This window comes from Colobus angolensis, unplaced genomic scaffold, assembly GCF_000951035.1.
Source record: "Colobus angolensis palliatus isolate OR3802 unplaced genomic scaffold, Cang.pa_1.0 Scaffold2, whole genome shotgun sequence".
Taxonomy (NCBI): domain Eukaryota; kingdom Metazoa; phylum Chordata; class Mammalia; order Primates; family Cercopithecidae; genus Colobus; species Colobus angolensis.
The window spans coordinates 15,052,107-15,075,815 of NW_012115154.1; the positions used below are offsets into that span (position 1 = coordinate 15,052,107).

General features: G+C 38.1%; 1 protein-coding gene across 2 annotated transcripts in view; it reads left to right on the top strand.

Annotated features, from left to right (window-relative positions):
* Positions 1-23,709, top strand: part of CNTNAP2 (contactin associated protein-like 2) — a 2,310,676-nt gene that overhangs the window by 659,215 nt on the left and 1,627,752 nt on the right. Inside the window, exon 2 of one of the 2 annotated variants that reach the window (XM_011941411.1) lies at positions 3,242-3,352. The exons of the other annotated variant lie outside the window; for it this stretch is intronic. Coding sequence (XP_011796801.1) covers positions 3,242-3,352 — 111 coding nt within the window. The remainder of the gene's footprint in view (positions 1-3,241; positions 3,353-23,709) is intronic. 2 annotated transcript variants of the gene reach the window in all.

A 23,709-nucleotide genomic window follows, 5' to 3' on the forward strand; every position in this document is an offset into this window, starting at 1 on the left:
ACCTCACCCCCATTCACTGCCCACTGTTTTATATTTAATGTTCCTTGTTAGTATTAATTACCACAACATACGATAAATTTACATTTTTTTGTTGTTGGGATGCTTCTTCCCACTAAAACATAAGCTCTACAAGGGCAGGGCATTGTTAATTTCACCTTCAGCTGACTTCAGTGCTTGGCACCACATAGACACCTGATGCATATTGAAATGAATGAAACGAACATGAGTGAATGCTAGCACATTTCTAATACAATGGGAACATTAGAAGGAATATGTACTCCAATTAGAGGCAACACTTATCTCAAAAATTATAAAAAGTTATAATAAAATGTATCAGAAAGTAGGAAAATCAAGGATGTATATTTGTGCTCACTTACAGCTAAACAAGGTAGAGGTCTCTGATTAATATGAAACCCATTAGTTTAGATGATAGCTTTGTGAATTGATACTTTTAAAACAAATTTTATGTTCTTTACATTCTTTTACATTTAACTTTCTGGGGAACTTATTTATACACACATGCCATATTTCCCAGAGGTGCTTGCAGTATAACTAAGAAAAATAAGCAATTTTAAAAATATTATATGAAGACAGATTTGTTCATTTTAATTTCCAATTTGTATACAATTGAGTGGTGAGATAATAAATAATAATTCATTTTTCCAGTATCACTGGGGACTTCATTTAAGTGGATTTACAAGAAAATTAGTTTATTCTTTCTGTTGGTAAGTTATTTTTGCTTAAAAATTTCTGAGAGAGAAACCATTTTTGAATATGTAGGGAAAAATTTTCTGTCTTATTAAACAGAGTTCTGAGCATAAACATTTGTTCGGAATTTAAGACCACCACTCTAAAAATTAAGTGTTGTAGCATGTTATAATATGAGATCATGCTTCCGGACTCTTTGAGGTTCATTGGGTTTAGTACATTCATTCATTTATCCTACAAATGTTTTTAGAGTACGTGCCAAGTACCATTGTTCAGATCACTGGAGCGTAAGCATTAGGCCAACTATCTGAAACTTCATTTCAGATAGAGCTTTCTGTCTAGTGGGAGAGAAAGGCAACAAAAAATTAAATGAATAACAACATAACATGTCAGGTGGTGCTAAGTGTTATGACAAAAAATAAAGCAGGGTGTGGATACAGAGACTGATGGCAACAAAGTGCTGGGTGAACTACCAAAGCCTGTCTCCAGTGGCAAAGGTGACATTGAGCAGAGACCTGTGACAAGAGAGGATAGTTGGACTAGTAATTGCAAAGGCTTACAGCAGGGGCAGGCTTGTTTTTAAAGGAAAAGGAGGCGCCAGGCACAGTGGCTCACACCTTTAATCCCAGCACTTTGGGAGGCCAAGGTGGGCAGATCACGAGGTCAGGAGATTGAGACCATCCTGGCTAACATGGTGAAACCCTGTCATTACTGAAAATACAAAAAAAATTAGCTGTACGTGGTGGCACGTGCCTATAATTCCAGCTACTCAGGAGGCTGAGGCAGGTGAATCGCTTGAACCTGGGAGGCAGAGGTTTCAGTGAGCCGAGCTCGCACCACTGCACTCCAGCCTGGGTGACAGAGCGACACTCTGTCTCAAAGAAAGAAAGAAGAAGAAGAGGAAAGGGGCCGTGGTGGCTGGACAGGAATAGACAAGGACCTGTCGAAAGAGATGAGAATAGTGCTGTGGCCATCATAGACCACTGGGTGGCAGGGTGGCAGGGGTTGGTTGGGGGGACTTTGAACCGTATGCCAAGTTGAGAGCAGGAGCCAGAGAACAATTTGAATACAGCAGCCACACGTTCACTTACACTTTAAAAAGTATTTCTTCGGCTGCTGCGGGCAGAACTCTAGCAGAGTGAGAGGGGAAGCAGGAAGGCCACACAGTGTTTTGTAACATAGAGCTCTGGAAGCTGTGTGTGCACGATCTGTAGCTACAGAGTTGAAGTGGGCAGTAGGACTTGGAACATCCCAGTCTCAGAAGACATAGCCCTCCATACCATCTCGCAGAGAGGGAGGGTAGACTCAGAACAGTCCTGGCCACGTTAACGTTAGAAACACTTAGGCATTGGCAAAATGAGAACGATCCATCAAAGGAATCAGAGAGCAAGCAGCTAATGAGAAAAAAGAGAAAAAAAAAGTTAATGACATTATAAAAGCCAAGTGCAGAAAGTGTTACAAATAGAATTGAGGTATCGCCCGGTTCCAGTGCAGTTGATTGGTTGAGTATGATGGGAACTGATTAATTTTTCTGTCAGTAATAATTTTCAAGTTGGTGATTTTTCTGTCTTTACTTGCTGATGTCTCGTTCGTTCTTTCTTTCTCTTTCTTTCTTTCTCTCTCTCTTTCTTCTCTTTTCTTTTGTTTTCTTTTCTTTTCTTTTGTTTTCTTTTCTTTCTGATGGTGTTTCTCTCTTGTTGCCCAGGCTGGAGTACAGTGGCACGATCTTGGCTCACCGCAACCTCTGCCTCCCAGGTTCAAGCAATTCTCCTGCCTCAGTCTCCCGAGTAGCTGGGATTACAGGCATGCACCACCATGCCCAGTTAATTTAGCATTTTTAGTAGAGACGGGGTTTTTCCGTGTTGGTCAGGCTGGTCTTGAACTCCCAACCTCAGGTGATCCACCTGCCTCGGCCTCCCGAAGTGCTGGGATTACAGGCGTGAGTCGCTGCTCCCAGCCTCTTTTTTCTATTCTAGTAGGAACATGTAACATGAGATCTGCCTTGATAAGTGTGCATGATTATCTAGAGGTATAATACTGCACACCAGATCTCCAGAACTTAGTCATCTCACATAACTGAAATTTTATACGTGTTGGTTAACAACTCCCCATTTCTTGGTCTTTTGACTTTGATAGGAGTCCTCTTTGTCTTTCCTCCCCCAACCTTAGTAATTCTAGTGCTCTGTTTCTATAGTGTATAAATACTTGAAGATTTCCAGGAGATGCCAGATACCAAAGCTTATTACAGGAACAAGCTCAGTTTTACTCATGATTCTCAGATAGCAAGGCTGAGGTGAAGTCCTTCAGAGTAATGCACTTTGCTATGGTTTTCTGTTTGAATATCAGGGTTATATAAACTGCTCCTGTGTTATGTTATATTTTGGATAACAGAATTGCCTCAATTCCTTTGCTAAATATTGTTTCAAAGATTTATAAAAGACATACCAGATTCAATGATTGTTTTAACACATACCAATAATTATTTAGAAACTGTTACTGAGTGTCTCTCTCCCTCTCTGTCTTTTGTTTTCAGAAAAATGTGATGAGCCCCTCGTCTCTGGACTCCCCCATATGGCTTTCAGCAGCTCCTCCTCCATGTCTGGTAGCTATTCTCCCGGCTATGCCAAGATAAACAAGCGAGGAGGTAAGCCAAATTTTGATTCATTTATCAATAAACATGTTAAACAAGAACATGTTGTATTTCCAGCCATATATATATATATATATAATATATACATAAACTCACACCACAGATGTTGGCAGACACCAGAAATCATGCTTGCCACTTCTATTAAAAGATCCATAGAAACCATTAACCTCTCACGTGATCTCCATTGGGGAATGACATAGGAAAACTTACGCTGAAATGAGAGATACTAAGTCAAAATGGAAGACATTTTGAAGTTGTCTGGGATGATAAAGTCAAAATGGCATAAACATTTAGAGTTAAAATTCCTATTAATCAGAAAATAGTTTAGAAAGATGTAAGAAGGAATCAACTCTCACAATGTGTACCGTGTATTAAAAAGAGCACTTCGTAGGCCGGGGCGGTGGCTCAAGCCTGTAATCCCAGCACTTTGGGAGGCCGAGACGGGCGGATCCGAGGTCAGGAGATCGAGACCATCCTGGCTAACATGGTGAAACCCCGTCTCTACTAAAAAAATACAAAAAACTAGCCGGGCGAGGTGGCGGGCGCCTGTAGTCCCAGCTTACTCAGGAGGCTGAGGCAGGAGAATGGCGTAAACCCGGGAGGCGGAGCTTGCAGTGAGCTGAGATCCGGCCACTGCGCTCCAGCCTGGGCGACAGAGCGAGACTCCGTCTCAAAAAAAAAAAAAAAAAAAAAGAGCACTTCGTATTTACTGTATATTAATGTAAAAACTTAGTTCCTATTGAAAATGCAAAGGACCGTCATAATTTTTCCTCCCGTACCCAGAATGTACCTCTATTATAAAATCTGTGTGAAAAATAGTTAGATATATGCAACTACAACGTGCGTTCTCGATCTTACATCATGGTATTTATTAGTAACTGGGAGTTTCCAATTTTCTAGCAATTCACTGAGAGTAAAAGAACATAATTAAGGACAGAGGCAAAACACTTTTGCTTCAAAGGAACACTGGTACAAATATCAGCAAATGGCAACTTAAAAAGGAAAGAAAAAATATTGCCTTAGATAAATATGAATCAACAAACAAAGACCATATTGTTTAATTCAGTAAAACAGGAATGATGGTTGACAGGGGTTTCAGTGGAGAGGGATTAAAATTAGAGATAATTTGTTAAAAGGTACAAAGTTTTAGTTAGACAAGATGAATACGTTTTGGATATCTATTGTGTAGCATGGTGACTGTAGTTAATAATACGTTGCATGCTTGAAAATTGCTAAGATAACAGCTTTTAAGTGGTCTCACCATTTACAAAAAATAACTATGTTGTGATGGATGTGTTAATTATCTTGAATTAATTATTTCACAATACATATATCAAAACACCATGTTGTATACTATAAATATATACATTTTTTGTGATTGCACCTTAATAAAGCTAAAGGAAACTAAGAAATGTGAAATCATAAAACAATCTAGAATCAACCAATTCTAGAAATAAAAAAAATAAAAGGGAATGAATGTAGGAGGAAGCAAGGAAGGGAATAAGGGAGAGAAGGGGAAAGGGAGGGAGGGAAGGAGGAAGGAAGAAAGGAAGGAAGGAAGGAAGGCAGGCAAGGAGGAAGGAAGGAAGGAAGGCAAGGAGGAAGGGAGGCAAGGGAGGGAAGGAGGAAGGGAGGAAGGGAGGAAGAAAGGAAGGAAGGCAGGCAAGGAGGAAGGGAGGCAAGGGAGGGAAGGAGGAAGGGAGGGAAGAAGGAAAGAAGGAAGGAAGGAAGGAAGGAAGGAAGGAAGAGAAACAAAAATGAAAAAAGAGAACAGGAAGAAACCCAAAAGAAAAAAACACAAGAAGAAGAAAAAATAAAGGGAGGAAGAAAAAATATTGCATCAGAAAAGAAAGGCTTATCAGATTTAGAAAGACCAAATGAGAGAAGAAAATAGATAAGAAAAAGCTAGCCTAGTGTATACAGAATAATATATAAGATATTCACAGAAGTTTGAAGAGGTCTCAGTTAGTAAAAAGACTTGGTGAAAAAGTGATACACAAGCAAAGGTAGAGGAACATAACAAAAATGCAGCTTTCGTGTAACATTAGTATAAACTAGCTCATTTTTATAACCTGATATTCATCAGGCTATGGACATGAGAGGATTGTTGAGTTACTATAAGTTATCAAAAATTCTGCATAATGATGTTGAAGTAATATAAATTTTATTTCTCTCTCATAAAAGTCATTGGAAACAACTATTAAAAAATGAATATAGACAGAAAAACATGAAACAAGGGACTGGCCATACCCAAAAGGTATACAGACCTTCCCAGTACTAGGAGATCTAGGACAAAATATGAAAAAGATATACCATATAATTCTAGTCCAAAGAGAATGTACTGTTCCCTAAAAGAAGTACCATAATACCAAGAGACATAAAGCTTCTGAGGAATGGAAGCAGAGTCAGAAAATGTTGCTTTCAAAACTTCGAGTGAAAAACATGACTGAAGAAGATGATTTGCTCAGTAAATTTGGGCAAGTCAGGTTCTATCATGCAAACAGCACTTCAGGAATACAAACGAGACAATCTAGTCACCAATGAGAACATTGAAAGTGCACAATTCGATTTGCACTTTGAAAAGTGCACAAAAGAAATTGTGGCCACATGACCACAATTGAGCAAGGAACCCATTTCCATAGACGACCTCGACTAAACAATGCAGGTGCTATAGTTGTAGGAGAGAGTATAGATGTTATAGGCACAGAAATTTAAAAGTGTCAATTATGGGAATTAGAGAGATGTGGGTATTTTTATTTTCTAACCTTTCAGAGCAGCAGGCTACCAGATGCTGAAACTTCAGGTATAAATTTATTTTGCCTTCGATTTTTTTATAAGAATTAATGTCTTTTACAAAAAAAAAAAATATAGTTTTTTTGTTCTCATTTAATTCTAGAAAAGTTAAATTATTTTATCTTTGCTTTAACATAATACAAGATACCACTTTACATCATTTAGAGCTACTTCTGTATTTATCTACTCATAGAGAGAGAGTCAGATATCTGATATTAAGCTTCCAAAATGTTGATATATTTTTTAACTTGGATACTGGGATTTGAGGAGTGTTTTTACTTTCCTTATAGTACTTTTGTCTGTAGTTTGTAGAATATATATTTATATCTACCTAGATGATTGATAGCTAGGTAGGTAGAGAGAAATAGAATGCATTTCTGGAAAGACAGATGTTTCAAAAGCAAAAAACTATAAAACAAAAGTTACAGTTTCTTAACTGTGTGACCCGAAGTTCATCTCTTTTGGACTATTGATATACTGGATTGTCATACATTAGGGTGAAATTCTCATGTTGGGAAAGAAAGTGTTGTCTGTCCTATAGATATAGGTTTACACTTTACTGTAGCCCATTTTATCAACATTTGTTACGTGGGGAGGTGCAGCCACGTACTTTTTGACTCCTAAAGACTGCTTTGCTTATCAGCGTTACGCTGTCCGTAAGGACATATAACTCGCCCTCCCCAACCCTCTCATTTTTGCTCCCTCATTTTTACTGATGGTGAGGTAACTAAGCTATATCTTCACCCTTTGTGCTGCTCTGCCTCTGCAGGTACAAACAAGACATATACGTGTAGGGCTTAACCCTTGTTGGCCACGTGAGTGTGGGGCAAGGGAACTAGCATGAGAAATGAAGGTTATAGCCTCTCCAAGGAAAAACAAAAAGAAAGTCATATATAGTTGTTATAATACAAAACATTTATTTTTTGAGAGTCTCGCTCTGTTGCCTGGGCTGGAGTGCAGTGGCATGATCTCAGCTCACTACAAGCTCCACCTCCTGGGTTCAAGTGATTCTCCTGCCTCAGCCACCCAAGTAGCTGGGATTACAGGAGAGTGCCCACCATGCCCAGCTGATTTTTGTATTTTTAATAGAGAAGGGGTTTTGCCATGTCGGCCAGGTTGGACAACAAAATATTTTATTCCACTCTAAAATTTATATGCAAATGCCCTTGGGAGAAGAGACATGTAGGGTGAAATTCATGATAACGTACACGTGGCTAATAGCCTGCATTGAGAGAAAAGAGATTTTTAAGTATAGCATGATGTTATATATCTGGAGGATATAAAGAAGACAGATAATTCTAAGCAGAAAAAAAACACATGAGCATTACAGAATCCAGGAATGTTGGAGATACATTTTCTTCATTTACAAGTGGCAAGAGTCATCTGATACACTATATAAGCATCTGAAAGTGAGAAGATCATATACTAACAGAAAAATATAAGAATGTAACCTACTAATTATACAAATGCTGAAAAGAACAAATTCAGTTGAGCATTACGTTGATAAACATTGGCTTTAAGTTTTATTATTTACTTAAATGATATTCCTAAAATACATTTTGGAAAGAGACTTCATAAATACGTAGAAAAGCACCGTATAAGTGCAAATATTCAGATGACAGATTGTCACATATTTGTGAAATTGAATTTAGTTTATGGGTCTCCACAATACAAATCCATCTGCTATAATCTTGATGTCAGGGACCAGTACATGGCAAAAGTGGGGAAGAAATGTGATATTTAAATGAAAAATCCATGTGTAATTCTAACATGTCTTTTGGAGCCCACTGCTTTTAGTTTGTTGGTGCTGTTGCTGTTTTGTATCAGTGCCTTATTCCTGTGATCTGTGTACTGATTTATCCCCACATTTTTAATCCATTGAAAGCTTGTGTCATTCTGAGTTAATAGCAGTTAGATGTGTTACTCTTTCCAAGGTTAGCACAGATACAAAACCTTTGAAAGTTTGAAACAGTATATCCCTTACCTTATTTTTAATATAGAATTTAATAGATTATACACTGCTTCCATCTGTGCTCTAATTGTTTCTCAGTCTTCATAACAACCTGGTTAGAAAGAATGGTAAGTTAGAGATGCCAATCAATTCTTCTGCCAAACTCTCAACCTTGTACTTCATATGCCGTTTATAGAAATCAGCCCTTTTCTCCTGCCAGAGGCACAGCCATCCACCACATGGCCCAGGTCTCCCTCCACTACCACAGAGGCTTAGCGAGAACACCTGATCTCAACGGATGCTATTAGAATCCCTCTGCTTTGTTATGTGACATCATTTTGGGAACCCAGGGGACTACTGGGGAAACCACAACAGGCTATGTGTAAACTAGAAAGACGGAAGAGGAGAGCAGATGCTGGGGAAGAAGGGAAGGCATGAGGCTGGGGCACCTGCACAGAGAAGGACGAATCAAGCTCTGGTTTCACTCACAGCCTCTCTCAGGCCCCTGTTTCCAGCTGGCTTAACTTCTGACTGCACTTAGCTTGAGTCTCTGACATGTATCATTCCACTTCTAATAGTCACCTCCTCCTGTCTGAGCGCATTCCAGTTTTTCTTCCTAGTTACTAAAGGACTTTTGGTCTTAAAGAAAACACAAACAAAAACTAGTTATTATCCCCATTTTACAAATTCAAATAATACATATAGAAACCCCAAAATACATCATTAGGTTCTAAAGTAGCATATTTAGGGAATAACGGCACAGGAAGAGGGACACAAATCCATGTCTTCTGCTGGAACCCGACACTCTTTACATGTGATTATACCAGATGAGGCAATATCAGTGCTGCCTTTTTAAATTAACCCAATGGTGGGGCCTAACGTGAGTTTGAAGGTTTCAGTCAAGTTTGATGTATTTATGCTTATATAGCAATCATGAAATCTCAGCATTTCCCAACTAATGTAGATCCTGAATAATTTTCTTTCTTTTCACCTTCCTGCCACTTACTTTTACTTAGTAGATGCTTCTAAGAATCTTGTTTGTTGCTTCCTCAAAGGTGTTTCCTCCTATGTGTTTTCCCTGAGTAGTTTCTCCCATTTTAAGAATGTGTCATCTTCTCTCTTAAACCAGAGGGCAGAAGGTTGTGGTGGTGATGTTGCTTTCACATCAGTTTTCCTCTATTTCCTTCAGCAGGGAGAACACATTACACCTGCAGGCCCCAGAATTAATAATCACTTATCAAAGGAGTATGTGAATAACAGATGTTTGGAGAGACTGCTAGAATGATCTCTTGAAATTCCTACTTGCATCTTAAAGAGAACCACAGTCCTTACCTTTCCTTAAAAGATACCACTTTATACTAGAATGATTTCTAATCTTTTGGGTGTATACCCAGTAATGGGATTGCTGGGTCAAATGGTATTTCTGGTTCTAGATTCTTGAGGAATTGCCACCCTGTCTTCCGCAATGGTTGGACTAATTTACACTCCCACCAACAGTGTAAAAGTGGTCTTACTTCTCCACATCCTGACCATCCTGACCAGCATCTGTTGTTTCCTGACTTTTCTTTTCTTTTCTTTTTTCTTTGAGACAGAGTCTCACTCTGTCACCCAGGCTGGAGTGCAGTGGCATGATCTCAGCTCACTGCAAGCTTTGCCTCCTGGGTTCACGCCATTCTCCTGCCTCAGCCTCCCGAGTAGCTGGGACTACTGGCACCCACCACCACACCTGGCTAATTTTTGTATTTTTGGTAGAGATGGGGTTTCACCGTGTTAGCCAGGATGGTCTCGATCTCCTGACCCCGTGATCCATGTTTCCTTACTTTTTAATGATTGCCATTCTTACTGGCATGAGATAGTATATCATTGTGGTTTGATATGCATTTCTCTAATCACCAGTGCTAATGAGCTTTTTTTTCATGTTTCTTGGCCACAAACCAACCCAAATGCTCATAAATGATGGACTGGATAAAGAAAATGTGGCACACATACACCATGGAACACTATGCAGCTATAAAAAAGAATGAGTTCATGCCCTTTGTGGGAACGTGGATGAAGCTGGAAGTCATCATTCTCAGCAAACAGGAACAGAAAGCCAAAAACCGCATGTTCTCACTTATAAGTGGGAGTTGAACAATGAGAACACCTGGACACAGTAAAGGGAACATCACACACTGTGACCTGTCGGGGGTGGAGGGCAAGGAGAAGGAGAGCATTAGGAGAAATATCTAGATGACAGGTTGATAGGTGCAGCAAACCACCATGGCACATATATACATACCTATGTAACAAAACTGCATGTTCTGCACATGTATCCCAGAACTTAAAGTTAAAAAAAATTCACTAAAGCCATAGTTTCCAGTTTAATTTTTTAAAATTAACATAAAAAGAGACCATTGAAGTTAATAATCGCCACCATGCCTTGATGCCACAGCTTGCTCAGATAATCACTGTAGGCTGGTATCATTTTCCACTTCCTGTTGGCCAAGAGCAAGTTCTAGTGATTAGCACGACTCCAACCTCTTCACTAGTTAACACTTGCATACGCACATCCACCTCCAGAAACATGCTGGGCTGCCTCTGACAGGCTCCCAGGCAGCTCAGCAAACAGTAATGGCTTACTCTACTCTTGAGAAATACATTGTTCCTGCTACTCCTAGAAAGAATTTTTTCCCTCTTTTCCACTCTCAATCCTCTTGTCTCTGAGTTAGATTTATAAAACACCTTTTTTCCCTCTGCTTTTTCTTTGTTCTCCTCTTTTTGCCTTTAAATATTAGTAGGATCTGTCACAACTAATTAAATCTAGAACTGCAGCGGATATACTATAAACTGGGAACAGAACCAGAGTGTGTCCATGAGGGCATTGTCTGTCTGTGTGGCCTAGCGCCTCCTGCTGGTGCTCTTCTGCTGCCTCTGGTCCCTTAGTACTCCTTTGTTAGGTACATATAGCCCACTCATGACAGCCCGAATCTGCCACAGTAGGCAGTATTCTTGACCTTAATTAGGAAACTTTTCTCTTAGAATATAGCATCAAGGCGTAAATTATGAAGTAAAGTTCCCAATCGATGAGATTCTGCCCTATTTTTGCACCTTCCATTCCAATATTTTTCTTCTTTTCCTTTGCCAGCCTCTACCATGTAGTATTTTTAAAAATTTGCTCCTTTTCTCACTCACAGATAATTCATTATTAGTTAAGTATGAAGTAATCGGTGAAGTGTTACCTCTCTTAGGACTATTTGCCTTTTAAAAGCACATCCTTGGGAGCAGAAAAATTCAAAGAACTGGTTTTCTAATGGGGCATTTCAGGATATTTGACATTCCTATTTTGGCTGGTCATGCTTCTTCATCTTCAAATGACTCTCCTGGAAACACCTGCTGATTTTGTTGGCTCTAAGGCAGTGCTGAGCAGTAAAAGGAGAGTGGCTTGTATTCACGCATAACTAAGTTCCAGTACTGAGCTGACCAAGGACAAGTATGGGATTAGTCAATTACTTAAATGCATTGCATCTTGGTTTCCTGATTTCTATGATTACTATATCTGAGGATATAGTAATGATAAGGGATATCATATGAAATAATTGGTCATCTGAGTCAGGCACTTTTGACATTGAAAGAGAGTATCAATAGTTACACGAGGGTAATCCTGGAAGTATGGTCCCTCTACTTATAGTTTAAAATAAAATCAGTTATACTATTTAGCAGAGCTATTGTGAAGGTTAAAAGAAACAATTTACACAAACTATGTTACATTGAAATATTAGTCTCTTTCCCATAAGTTACTCCCAGCTTCTAAAAACAACACTATAGATACCAACATTTTAACACAAGGATTGAATTAAATACCTTTGTCATTACAATGACGATGTCTCCTTAAAAAAGTATTGTTTGAATCTGTGTGTTTGCCAATGTATGTGTGTTTCCCCCATTATCATCTAAGACAAAATATTACCATAATAATTTAAAAATTAGTAAAATAACATTTTTTAAAATTTCAATATTTTGGGGGTATAAAGGCTTATAGTAACTTAAATATTCTGCAGGCCTTTTCACCTCAAACTCCTTTCAATTTAAATGAAAGAGATTATGCCAGTGATTTTTAAGTGTTGTTTTGTTCTTATTATCTTAATGTCATTTGAATTTGATCTCTTAGAATCTATATATCTTACAGAAACTAACATGTAGTTATTATGAGCCTCAGATAAAACGTTGTTCTTGACATTAGGGCGAATAAAAAGTGTTACCTTTGTTTTCCTTAGCCCTATATATTCTGTCTTTTTAATACAACTTTTCAAAGATTTCTTCTAAAGACCTCACAGTTTTTATATCCACCTACCCAATTGAATGAGAGTTTCCATCTAACTGATATTGTGAATTTTAATGTATTCTCTTTTGCTTAATTCTCAAAGATAAACCAAAATTTTGGCTTAACTGGGAGTTTTATAAAATTAAATGTGTAATACATGGAATATTTGTATCATTGACACTTGTTATAAATGATAGAATGTTGAAAACATACTCACCAGGCAATGACTCGTATATTTTGTTTGGGCATGCCTTTTGAATTTTTAAATAGTATTGTTATCTTTCAACCATTACACTAAATTTTATATTGTTAGTATTTCAACACTTTGTTTTTATTTTCTTCACAGAAATCTGTGCTAGGTTTTGTTGCAATTTCCATAGAGCAATGTTTCCCAAAGTGCATGATGTTAGTATGTGTTGTGAACACACATACATACACATGTGTTTCCATAATCGAATCAGACTGGGCAGATGTTGTGCTCTGGGACCTTCTTTTGGAGAATCAGAGATCCTCTTTATCACAGAACATCTTTAAGACCAGCAGAATACATTTCCACTTTGGGATTTGCTTTTATAAAATTTAGCTAAACACTGTGCACATCGAGGGATTTAAATGGGGTTTCTTTAATGTGCTTAGAAATATAGTTGTATCTCCCATGGGTTTACTATTGTGTTTCTGGAAATACTGATTCTAAAAGTTCTTTGATAATAAGTCTAGTGAATTTTAGTTTAACAGAATGAACTAGACTTAATTAGAGAAAAGAGAATAAAGATAAAAGAGTTTTTCAGTTTTGGACTTTTGAGATGAAGAATTTTTTAGTTAATTATTTTTAGAAAGTAGCTATTTTCCCATTTGCGTACCAAATTCTATATATCTTAATATTTTTCGTTGAGAAAATAATGTACTGGCTTAACATCAATGCTATCACATTGATCCCTGCTGCCGCCTTGGAAACGGCTCTGGAATATTGATTGTCTAACACTCTCTTTATATCACAACATTAACAGCTGATTGTCTAAACGGGGGAAGTTTGTGAATAATTCATTAGTAGAATATATTTTGTAATTTTACTTTAAACAAAATACTGAAAACTATCCCATTTGGATAATGGGATAAAATTTAGGACATATGGGATGAGATAACCACATCTGAACTAGCAAGGAAATGTGTGTAAATAAAAAAAATTAAGAAGATGTGAAGAATAGATACACCTTTGTAAGACTGTTGATATGGATCTAGATTTTTTGTTACCCATAGGAGACATCTTGGGCCACTTCCTACTTATGTTCAATTGCCAAGATTCCTTACCCAGTTCTATGATGATAAATTCTGAGTGGATACTCTCTAGGATCCTGTCATAACTGAACGCCCGTGGTATAGCCAAGAAAGATCATAATTCCTTGATCTTGATCTTACTGGGCTCTTACAGATTTTTAGTGGTCTGGACCACACCTCCCTCTGTGTGTAGATTATCTTTTCTATGAAATTTCTGGAGAATGGTCAGGATATCTAGGCAAAAAACCTTATCAAATATTTACACACTGAATTTTTCTTTCTAAACCATTGAAGAATATAGGCAAAATGTGTTTTTGAGAATAATCATTTAATATTCCTTTATCCCTTTGCTTTTTTTTTTTTTTCTTTTTAAGACAAGTTTTGTCACCCAGGCTAGAGTTCAGTGGCATGATCAGGGCTCACTACAGCCTCCATATCCTTGGGCTCAGGTGATCCTCCCATCTCAGCCTCCCGAGTAACTAGGACTACAGACTCGCACCACCATGCCCTGCTAATTTTTTTTTTTTTTTTTTTTAATATTTATACTCATGGGATTTTGCCATGTTTGTCAGGTTGGTCTCAAACTCCTGCGCTCAAGTGATCTACCCACCTTGGCCTCCCAAAGTGCTAGGATTATAGGCATGAGCCATAGAGCCGACCTATATGCTAATTTTATTCATAGAGAGTCTTTAGTAGTTTTTACATCTCAAATAAGGAGGTGGAGAATTTTTGTGAATGATCTCTACCATCAAAAATATTCATTTCGGGCCGGGCGCGGTGGCTCACGCCTGTAATCCCAGCATTTTGGGAGGCCAAGGTGGGCGGATCATGAGGTCAGGAGTTCAAGATCAGCCTGACCAACATGATGAAACCCCGTCTCTACTAAAAATACAAAAATTAGCCAGGCATGGTGGCACGCACCTGTAATCCCAGCTACTTGGGAGGCTGAGGCAGGAGAATTGCTTGAACCTGGGAGACGGAGGTTGCAGTGAGCCGAGATCAGGCCTCTGCACTCCAGCCTGGGTGACAGAACAAGACCCTGTCTCAAAAAAAAAAAAAAAAATTCATTTCTAAAATAAAATTCTTCACAGCCTCAAAGCACTTTCATGCAGTACTTATGCAGGTTTGGCTCTCAGAGAATGCTTTCTAAATGTGTGAACAAATACATAAAATATTATTTATTGCATATATTATTCTACTAATTTTAAATTTCAAATACTCATTGTTTATATGTAGGAATCATGTGTTAAATCAAGAGTTAGTATTTGCTAATACTTTTCTTGTTCCAAAAAAAACCATCTTACAGATTGTTTGCTCACCGTTGTAGCCCATTGGAATCTAGACTATAATAGCAGATGAGTGATAACAACCAACACAATTATCATCATCAATAAACTAGACATTTCAATCTCATTTTTAAAAATGGATATTCAGAGTCATTAGAGAATGGCCCCTCATATCAACATTCTTTCAATTCTTCCAATATTGTAGGGCAGAGACCATGAGGATAATGTTGAGCTGATAAAGCATGCCTTTCTTTTTTTTTTTTTTTTTTTTTTTTTGAGACGGAGTCTCTCTCTGTCGCCCAGGCTGGAGTGCAGTGGCGCGATCTCGGCTCACTGCAAGCTCCACCTCCCGGATTCACGCGATTCTCCTGCCTCAGCCTCCCTAGTAGCTGGGACTACAGGCGCCCGCCACCATGCCCTGCTAATTTCTTGTATTCTTAGTAGAGTCGGGGTTTCACCGTGTTAACCAGGATGGTCTCGATTTCCTGACCTCGTGATCCGCCCGCCTGGCCTCCCAAAGTGCTGGGATTATAGGCGTGAGCCACCGTGTCCGGCCTAAACCATGCCTTTCTTATTTCAAGATACTATTTCAAATTCATGGCTGGCTTTTTGTGCTGGCTTTTGGGTAACAGAATATATTGTATCAGTCCTTAACACTGTATCTGGCTTGTAAGAAGTACATTCTGTATTCCAGTTGAAGCAGGGTAGCCTACAAGAACAAATGAAAGCCAGGAAAGAGTAGGGCAAGTCCACAAGTAGCCGTTGGGGAAGTTCACATCAGCTGGTTGGTGAGTGGCATTGAATAGAGTTCATTCATTAGACAAGTTTAGGCCATAAAAAAACTACATATGTAAAAAATATACTTCAAACCTGAAAATTGCAATTCCTCTATGCCAAATTAGTGACTGTATTTCTCAATATCTACTCTCCTGTGATTAGAGAAAATTCCATGCTTTTGTGACTATTTGTCCCTTTTCTTTATTTTACTTATTAAGAGAAAAAAAGGACCAAATTATTTCCAAGACAATTGGGAGGATTTAATCTAATAATGACTCTGTTAGCAACCTGGTTAGGTCATACTTATTAAAATGAATAGACCCTTTTCTTAATACCCTTAGCAAATTAATGACTTTTTCACACTTTTTTTCTTTCAGAATTAAGAAATACAGAATTGTTCTTTCTTTTATATACATGCCTTGCAAAAGTAATTCTAAAAATACTGTCGCTAATAAGAATTCAAAGCAGTGTAGCCTTTGTTAGCTGCCTTTTCTATACAGCAAGAATGAGCAATCAACGTTGTTTACTCATCCCCTTGCTTTAAAACTCAGATATATGTTTGACGCAAATATTGCTGACAATAAAACATGACATTTAAGACAATCTATTTTTATTGTTCTTGTCTCTTTAACATCAAAATGTAAACACAAAATGTAGGAAGATTTCTTCCCCAGGTTTTCACCCAAAGGTCATTTTATTTTATTTCCCTTAGCTATTTTGATTTTCTTGGCAAGGCAAGGAATTCGCGTTGCTTTTATTATGCTTGGTTTTCATTCTTAGCAACTTTTGCAATGTATTTCCTTTGTATCTGTCTTCTGTTTTGAACTTGATAGACAGTGGTATCTGTTTGAACTGGGGGGTCCTTGTCTGTGATATGTCTGTAGCCTCCACCTCACCAGACATCCACAACCAGAAAGACTCTTCTGTCTCCAGGATGAATTAGTTTGCATTACAAGGTTTGTGCCTGAGCATATGTATGAATAGTGCATAATTAAGTGTGTTTTATAATTTTCCCTATCCAGTGTCTGGCACATATACGTTTGGTTGGATAACAAATTGGGTTTTGTTTGTTTTGTTTTTGTTTTCAACCCTCTGCTTAGACCACCAAATTAAGCCTTACAAGGATCTATTCTTAAGGTAATGAAAAGTATTGTTGACTTCCTTACTCTTCCCCTCTGAGTGTTCTAGAGGGTGGAAGTTAAAATCACATGCTTCTGAGGCATACAGAAGAGTACTAGAGAGTCATAGGGATTACTAGAGACTCTTCTCATATGTTGGTAAGGTCATACATTCTCATAGGATCACACATAATTCTCAGAGGAGGATGATTGAATGTCCTCCAACAGGAGGATAATAAAGCAGAAATGATGACTTCTTTACTGTTGAAGGGCTGGCAGTCCACAAAAAACAAGTCCCAAGAAGGCCAAAATAGCAAAGGGTGTTCTGCCCTCATCACATTTATGTTCCCAAACCTTCCACACACCTACGTTCACATTCAAATAGTGTTAAATTATAAGCAGTTCCCATTGGTCTCCAGGTTTTTTTTTTTTTTAATTAAATAGATCAGGCTTCATAAACAGCATTAACATGTTTAAGCTTCCTGTCCTTTGGTAGTGATTTAAGTTGTCAGCTTCCTCAAAAGTCATTACTGACAGCAGACAAAGTATTTCTTTTTGGTCATTTCAAGACATCCATATATATATTTTTTTCTTCCTCTATCTCTATCTCAGAACTTATAATGAAGTATTGCATTATAGACTTATTTTTCTGACTCCAAGAGACTGGGTGGGTGTCACCTGAAGACATGCCCTATGTATCAGGTATCCATGAATACTTGACATCTAGGATGGTGCTAAGAATAGAGTTGATACTCACAAATGTAGAAATAAATGCTTGTATGTACATATTATTTTATCCGATGCTTATAAAACCCTAGAAAGAAATTTAAAAGTTACAAAACTCAGTTTGATGAATAAGAAAACTGAGATTCAGGAAAGTTTAGATTCTTGCCTAAGGTCACAGCTAACAGAAACCAGATTTGAGTATTTGAAATGAAGTCTTCTGATTTCAAAATCATTCACTATTCTGTTCTTCACACATCTTCCCTGACTTTGTGAGAACTTTTCTTTTGGGAATAATATTTGAGTTGGTTATAGGGTGTAAATAAAGTTTCCCCACTGGTGTTTTAGAACACAAAAAGATACATTTCTCTTTCATTTCTGAGAAGCATATATTGAGTCGATTTTCATTCAGAAAGCCTTTGTGATTTCTTTGCATGCTTTTTAATAAATAATCTGAAAGTTAAAGAAGTTATTTTAAATATTTGCATATAATGATGTATTTGTTAAAAGCCTATCTTTTTTTCCTTGCACTAAAAGCCTAGCCAAAATTCAAATCGATTTTGCCTAATTTTTGAATTTGTATTATGTGAGGTGGTAGGCAGAAAAAGAGACAAACCTGTACTCAAAATATTATCTATGGGAGAACCAGTAAAAATTTGAAAAGAACAATGAGACCAACATTCTCTCTACCAGAAAAGAGTTTAAATAAGAAAAAAACTACTGATGTGCAACACCAATACGCTAGAATCTGACAGAAGATGTATTTTTAAAGTCACCAACACTCTTAATATTCAAAACACATGCGAAAAAGCAGTAAGTCAGTACAAAGAGAAAGAAAATGATAACAGGAGTAAACCTCAACCACAAAATAAAAAGTATGTGAGGTCTACTAGATATGCCATAACTGGATCTATGTTTAGTGTGAGATGAGAACAACCTGGCGTCAATAATCACAGTATCGCACTGTATGTTCGTTATCATCACTAAATGCTTTCTTCCCTTTAAAATAAAGGATTCAGCATTGTGACATTTTGCCTTTCATTTTGTTGTTGTTTGCTAAAAGGACCATATTTCCTGGAAAACTGGAAACTCCCAAGGGAATTAATTCATTCTTTTTCCCCAAACTTCTTTATATCAAGTATTAAATAAAGTAAAGCAAAGACTCATTTGACCAAATCTTTCAAAGTTATTGTTATCTATCTTCTCTATATATGATTTAAGGCAATAGTAATTGATGATGATGCAGAATAATTTCCTAAAGAGAATTTCAAAGAAGTACAAACTACCTTTGGTTTTTAATTCAAAACTCTATATTTGCATTTCAACAATTCCAATGAGAAACCGGGAGCAAATATTGGTATATGTACACCAAACTGTATTTGTTGGTTTTATTCCCAAAGAAATAGCACTAACTAGGCATCAGGCATAAGGAAAAGAGAGAGGCTAGGTAACCTCAACGCAGCCTAGACTCCTCCCCAGGTATGAGTTTTAGGCTTTCAAATCCGGGCCATCAGGACTTGAGAGGAAACATGCAGGTACCCAGTTTTAGGGATGTTTATTGGATATGTCCAAATGATGCAACTTCCTTAAAAGACTACCTTATCTTCGAGATTTGGTCAGTGCTTTCTGTGCAGGGGTCTGGAAACAGGCTTTGGGTACCTCAGTCTTTTTTTTTTTTCTTTAAGTTCTGGGGTACATGTGCAGAATGTGCAGTTTTGTTACATAGGTATACATGTGCCATGGTGGTTTGCTGTACCCATCAACCCGTTATCTACAATAGATATTTCTCCTAATGCTATCCATCCCCCGTCCCCCACCCCCAACAGGCCCCAGTGTGTGATGTTCCCCTCCCTGTGTCCATGTGTTCTCGCTGTTCAAATCACACTTATGAGTGAGAACATGTGATGTTTGGTTTTCTGTTCTTGTGTTAGTCTGCTGAGAATGATGGTTTCCAGCTTCATCCATGTCCCTGCTGAGGACATGAACTCATCTTTTTTATGGCTGCATAGTATTCCATGGTGTATATTTGCCACATTTTCTTTATTTATTTTTTATTTATTTATTTTTGAGACGGAGTCTCGCTCTGTCGCCCAGGCTGGAGTGCAGTGGCCGGATCTCAGCTCACTGCAAGCTCCGCCTCCCGGGTTTACGCCATTCTCCTGCCTCAGTCTCCCGAGTAGCTGGGACTACAGGCGTCCGCCACCTCGCCTGGCTAGTTTTTTGTATTTTTTAGTAGACACGGGGTTTCACCGTGTTAGCCAGGATGGTCTTGATCTCCTGACCTCGTGATCCGCCCGTCTCGGCCTCCCAAAGTGCTGGGATTACAGGCTTGAGCCACCGCGCCCGGCCGCCACATTTTCTTTATCCCGTCTATCATTGATGGGCATCTGGGTTGGTTCCTAGTCCTTGCTATTGTGAACAGTGCTGCAATAAACATACGTGTGCATGTGTCTTTATAATAGAATGATTTATAATCCTTTGGGTATCAGTCTTAATTTAGCAACTTGTGGTTCCAAGTGAGGAGAAGTTCAGGTAGACAGATCCAGAGATGCCAACCAGGACTCAACATGCTCCTTGCAGCACTGGGGAAGAAAACGTAGGGTGGAGGAGGCACACAGTCAATGGTTACGACAGAGATAAGGAATGCTGACGCTTTGTTACAGCTTCACTTTAATTTATTTGTGAGCTCTTTCTAACTTTTCCTTCTGTTGATAGGACATACATTTGGAAATAATCAGTTCTCCTTAGCAATTTATCAATGAAATGGCAAGGATTCACGAAGGAGTGATAAACAGGCAGGATGTTTTGTCAACAGCCTGAAATAGGTTAATCAGCTTCTGGAATGCCAACAATTTAAATTCAAATAGATTTCTCACTGAGTCTGAGATCTAAAACCCTGTGATTCTGTTTCTGTTTATTGGATTAATCTAGAGTTTAGGTTCCTTTGTTCTCAACTCTTAGGAATCCCCCCTACTATGTTTTTCTTTGCTTGGATGGCTTAGTTGGAATAGAAAAAAGTGTGGTTGATTTCCTCAGAAGTGTTATCTGTGTGACCTCATACTCAACTGTGGGAATAACAGAAAGGGAGAAATGGGGAAATAAAAATCCAGTTGCTGAATGAGAATTCTACATCTCACTGCCATATGGAGTGGTACAGTTATTCATATTTCAGGCACCTCAATTAGACATTCATTATTCATAAACACTTATGTAACTCTGAGTTATTCAGGCTGGGAGAGAACATTTCCATCTTTCTTTTTCCTTTTCTTGGACATCTTATATCTAAAAAGAAGAAAAAGCTAAAAAAAAAAAAAAGCACCCTATCTGCTACATGTTTATCTGAACTATACATTTTAGGCAAAATGCCATGACTGAATCAGAGCTGATCTAGTACATTTGACTGTGTCTTGTCAAAGAAGCAATCTGAACAAATAGGCTAAGATCAATTCTATTAGAGGTGAAATACGGACCAAGATGCCAACATTGATCCCTTCAGCCATGGCCCTTGCATATAGTTCTAATGTACGATAATACAGGTCAGGACCTGGAAAGGCCTAATTGACAAGACTAAGTGTCAAAATCCGTCTTGAAATGCTGCTCAAATGAGAGAAAATGAAGGACCCAGGCATTTAATAAGCATACACTGAGCTGAGCACATACCACTGCTAAAGATTCATTTGCATGTGGGATTAAAATATCTAAAAAGTTGACAAGGGAACTTTTTAGAGACTCTGAGATGGTGACATCATTATGACCCAAGGCATTGTTTGTCTGAAGCACATTGGTGAGTGTCCCCAGCCATAAATTTGGAGATCGTTCAGGTGGCATCTGAGTATAAATCAAAAGAAAATAGGTTCTTGTCTTACTTGATGAAAATAATAATTATTTTTTTTTGAAGGGGGCATCAATAATTTAACAAATATTTATGGTTTACTTTGTGTTCAGAACATGTTGTGGTCTATATCAGCACCATCTGGTAAAATATATGGTGAGCCATACCTGTAATTTTCAATTATCTAATACCTGCCTGAAGAAACTAAAAAGAAACAGGTAAAACATTTTGTATGTTTTAGTTAACCTAAAATATTGTAATATTGTCATTTTGTTGTGTAATCAATATAAACATTATCAGTTTGCTACTTTACATTTTTCATACTAAATTTTTAAATCTGGTGTGTATTTTATACTTACCTTGATTCAGAGACTAAATTTCCATCAGAAATACTTAATCTGTATTTAGATTTCACAACATTTATGGTTTTAACACTAGACTCACATAGCCAAATTGCTCCCAAAATATCTAAAATGTTCTCCAATAAATGGATTAATGATCAGTTTTAAAATATACATTTAAATTATTCAAAATAAAATAGCAAATTTAGATCTGCAGTCTCTCAGACATGTGTTAGTCCTCTAGCAACATGCCGAGTCTCAGTAGCCTCAGTAGTATTGATGACTGTGCCTGTGGGAATGGTGACCCTGGGGATATGCCAGGCGTAATCATATGTAGTGGCATAAATCTTTGGGAAGAGTCAGAAATCATTTATAGCCTGCTGGTGGCTGAGAGATGACATAATTATAATAACTGAAGTGTCAGGATGAGGCTAAGTACTTAACAGCAATTTGCAGGGCAGTCTCATTTTATCAGGAAAAGCAAGAATGGCAGAGGCGGGAATGCGGTAGCTGTTCCTTGACATCGGAAAACCTTCAGCAAAACCCAGGGTTTGGGGGTTCCCCCGGGGGGTCTGAGAGGTAGCGTTCAGCACTAGCGCCAGCCTTTGGACAGCTGTGGGATCCAGAGACCAAGTGTGGTCCCTGACCCAGGATGGGATTAAACAGCATAAGGGGTGTCAAGAAGTATGTGTTAAGTTAGTGAAGAGCAGGTAGTATGTGGATCACTACCTTAGGGACTGTCCAATAAAACTTCCTTCAGTTAAGGCACTCTGTTTACTGCTGAAGAAGACAGGACTCCACGATAGGTCTTACTTTTCCAGAACACGTTATAAAAACTGAAGTTTCTTGAGACTGTATTGTGGTATGTTCGGCCAGTATCTCTCACCGGGTTCTAGAGACAGTTGCTGCTGCTGTTGAGGGTAGAAAGCCGGTATTTATTGATTTGAACAGCCGAAAGCAAATCCCTTTTGATGGAATCAAATTGACTCAAAACATTAGACATTTTCCCTCTGTGTAGACTGGGCTAAATGCCCTTGGATAGTCTGTTTCATGGGCTTAGCCTTAGCAATATGGACCTGGATTAATTACTCTGGCATTGTCTAAACTCTATAACTAGGTAGAAATGCTACTATCTCCTATTATGCCTCTATGTCTGAACATTGTGTACAACCTTCTGTTTATTATCACAGTAAAAAAGTCTGTCCAAATCATTGCATATGCATAATTTCTGTTATGTTTAGAGGGATTAATGATTAGAAGTTGATAGAAAGACATTATTTAATAATTATAAGAGAATGCATTCTTTAGCAAGGATAATATACCTCGTTAAAAATAAAAATCATTGAATTATTTCTCTACTGAAACATATCAGCATCATAAATCACATGACCCTGAAGGATATCAGTTGTCATTAAACATCCCAAAGTGAAAATTAAAGTATTGGCCGGACGTGGTGGCTCAAGCCTGTAATCCCAGCACTTTGGGAGGCCGAGACGGGCGGATCACGAGGTCAGGAGATCGAGACCATCCTGGCTAACACGGAGAAACCCCGTCTCTACTAAAAAAAAAATACAAAAAACTAGCCGGGCGAGGTGGCGGGCGCCTGTAGTCCCAGCTACTTGGGAGGCTGAGGCAGGAGAATGGCGTAAACCTGGGGGGCGGAGCTTGCAGTGAGCTGAGATCCCGCCACTGCACTCCAGCCTGGGCGACAGAGCGAGACTTAGTCTCAAAAAAAAAAAAAAAAAAAAAGAAAAGAAAATTAAAGTATTAATAGTCATGGGGGTTAGTGTGAATTTGCAGAGGTAGAAACTGAAATACAGATACACCTTTCCCAAGGTGTCAGTTTCATGTATTGAATCCAGGAGTAAGAAAACTAAGGCCTATCTAACTGTGTTTTTCATAATGAGGTACTAACTATAATGTGAATGCTCCAAAGCTATCAAGATAAACCACAA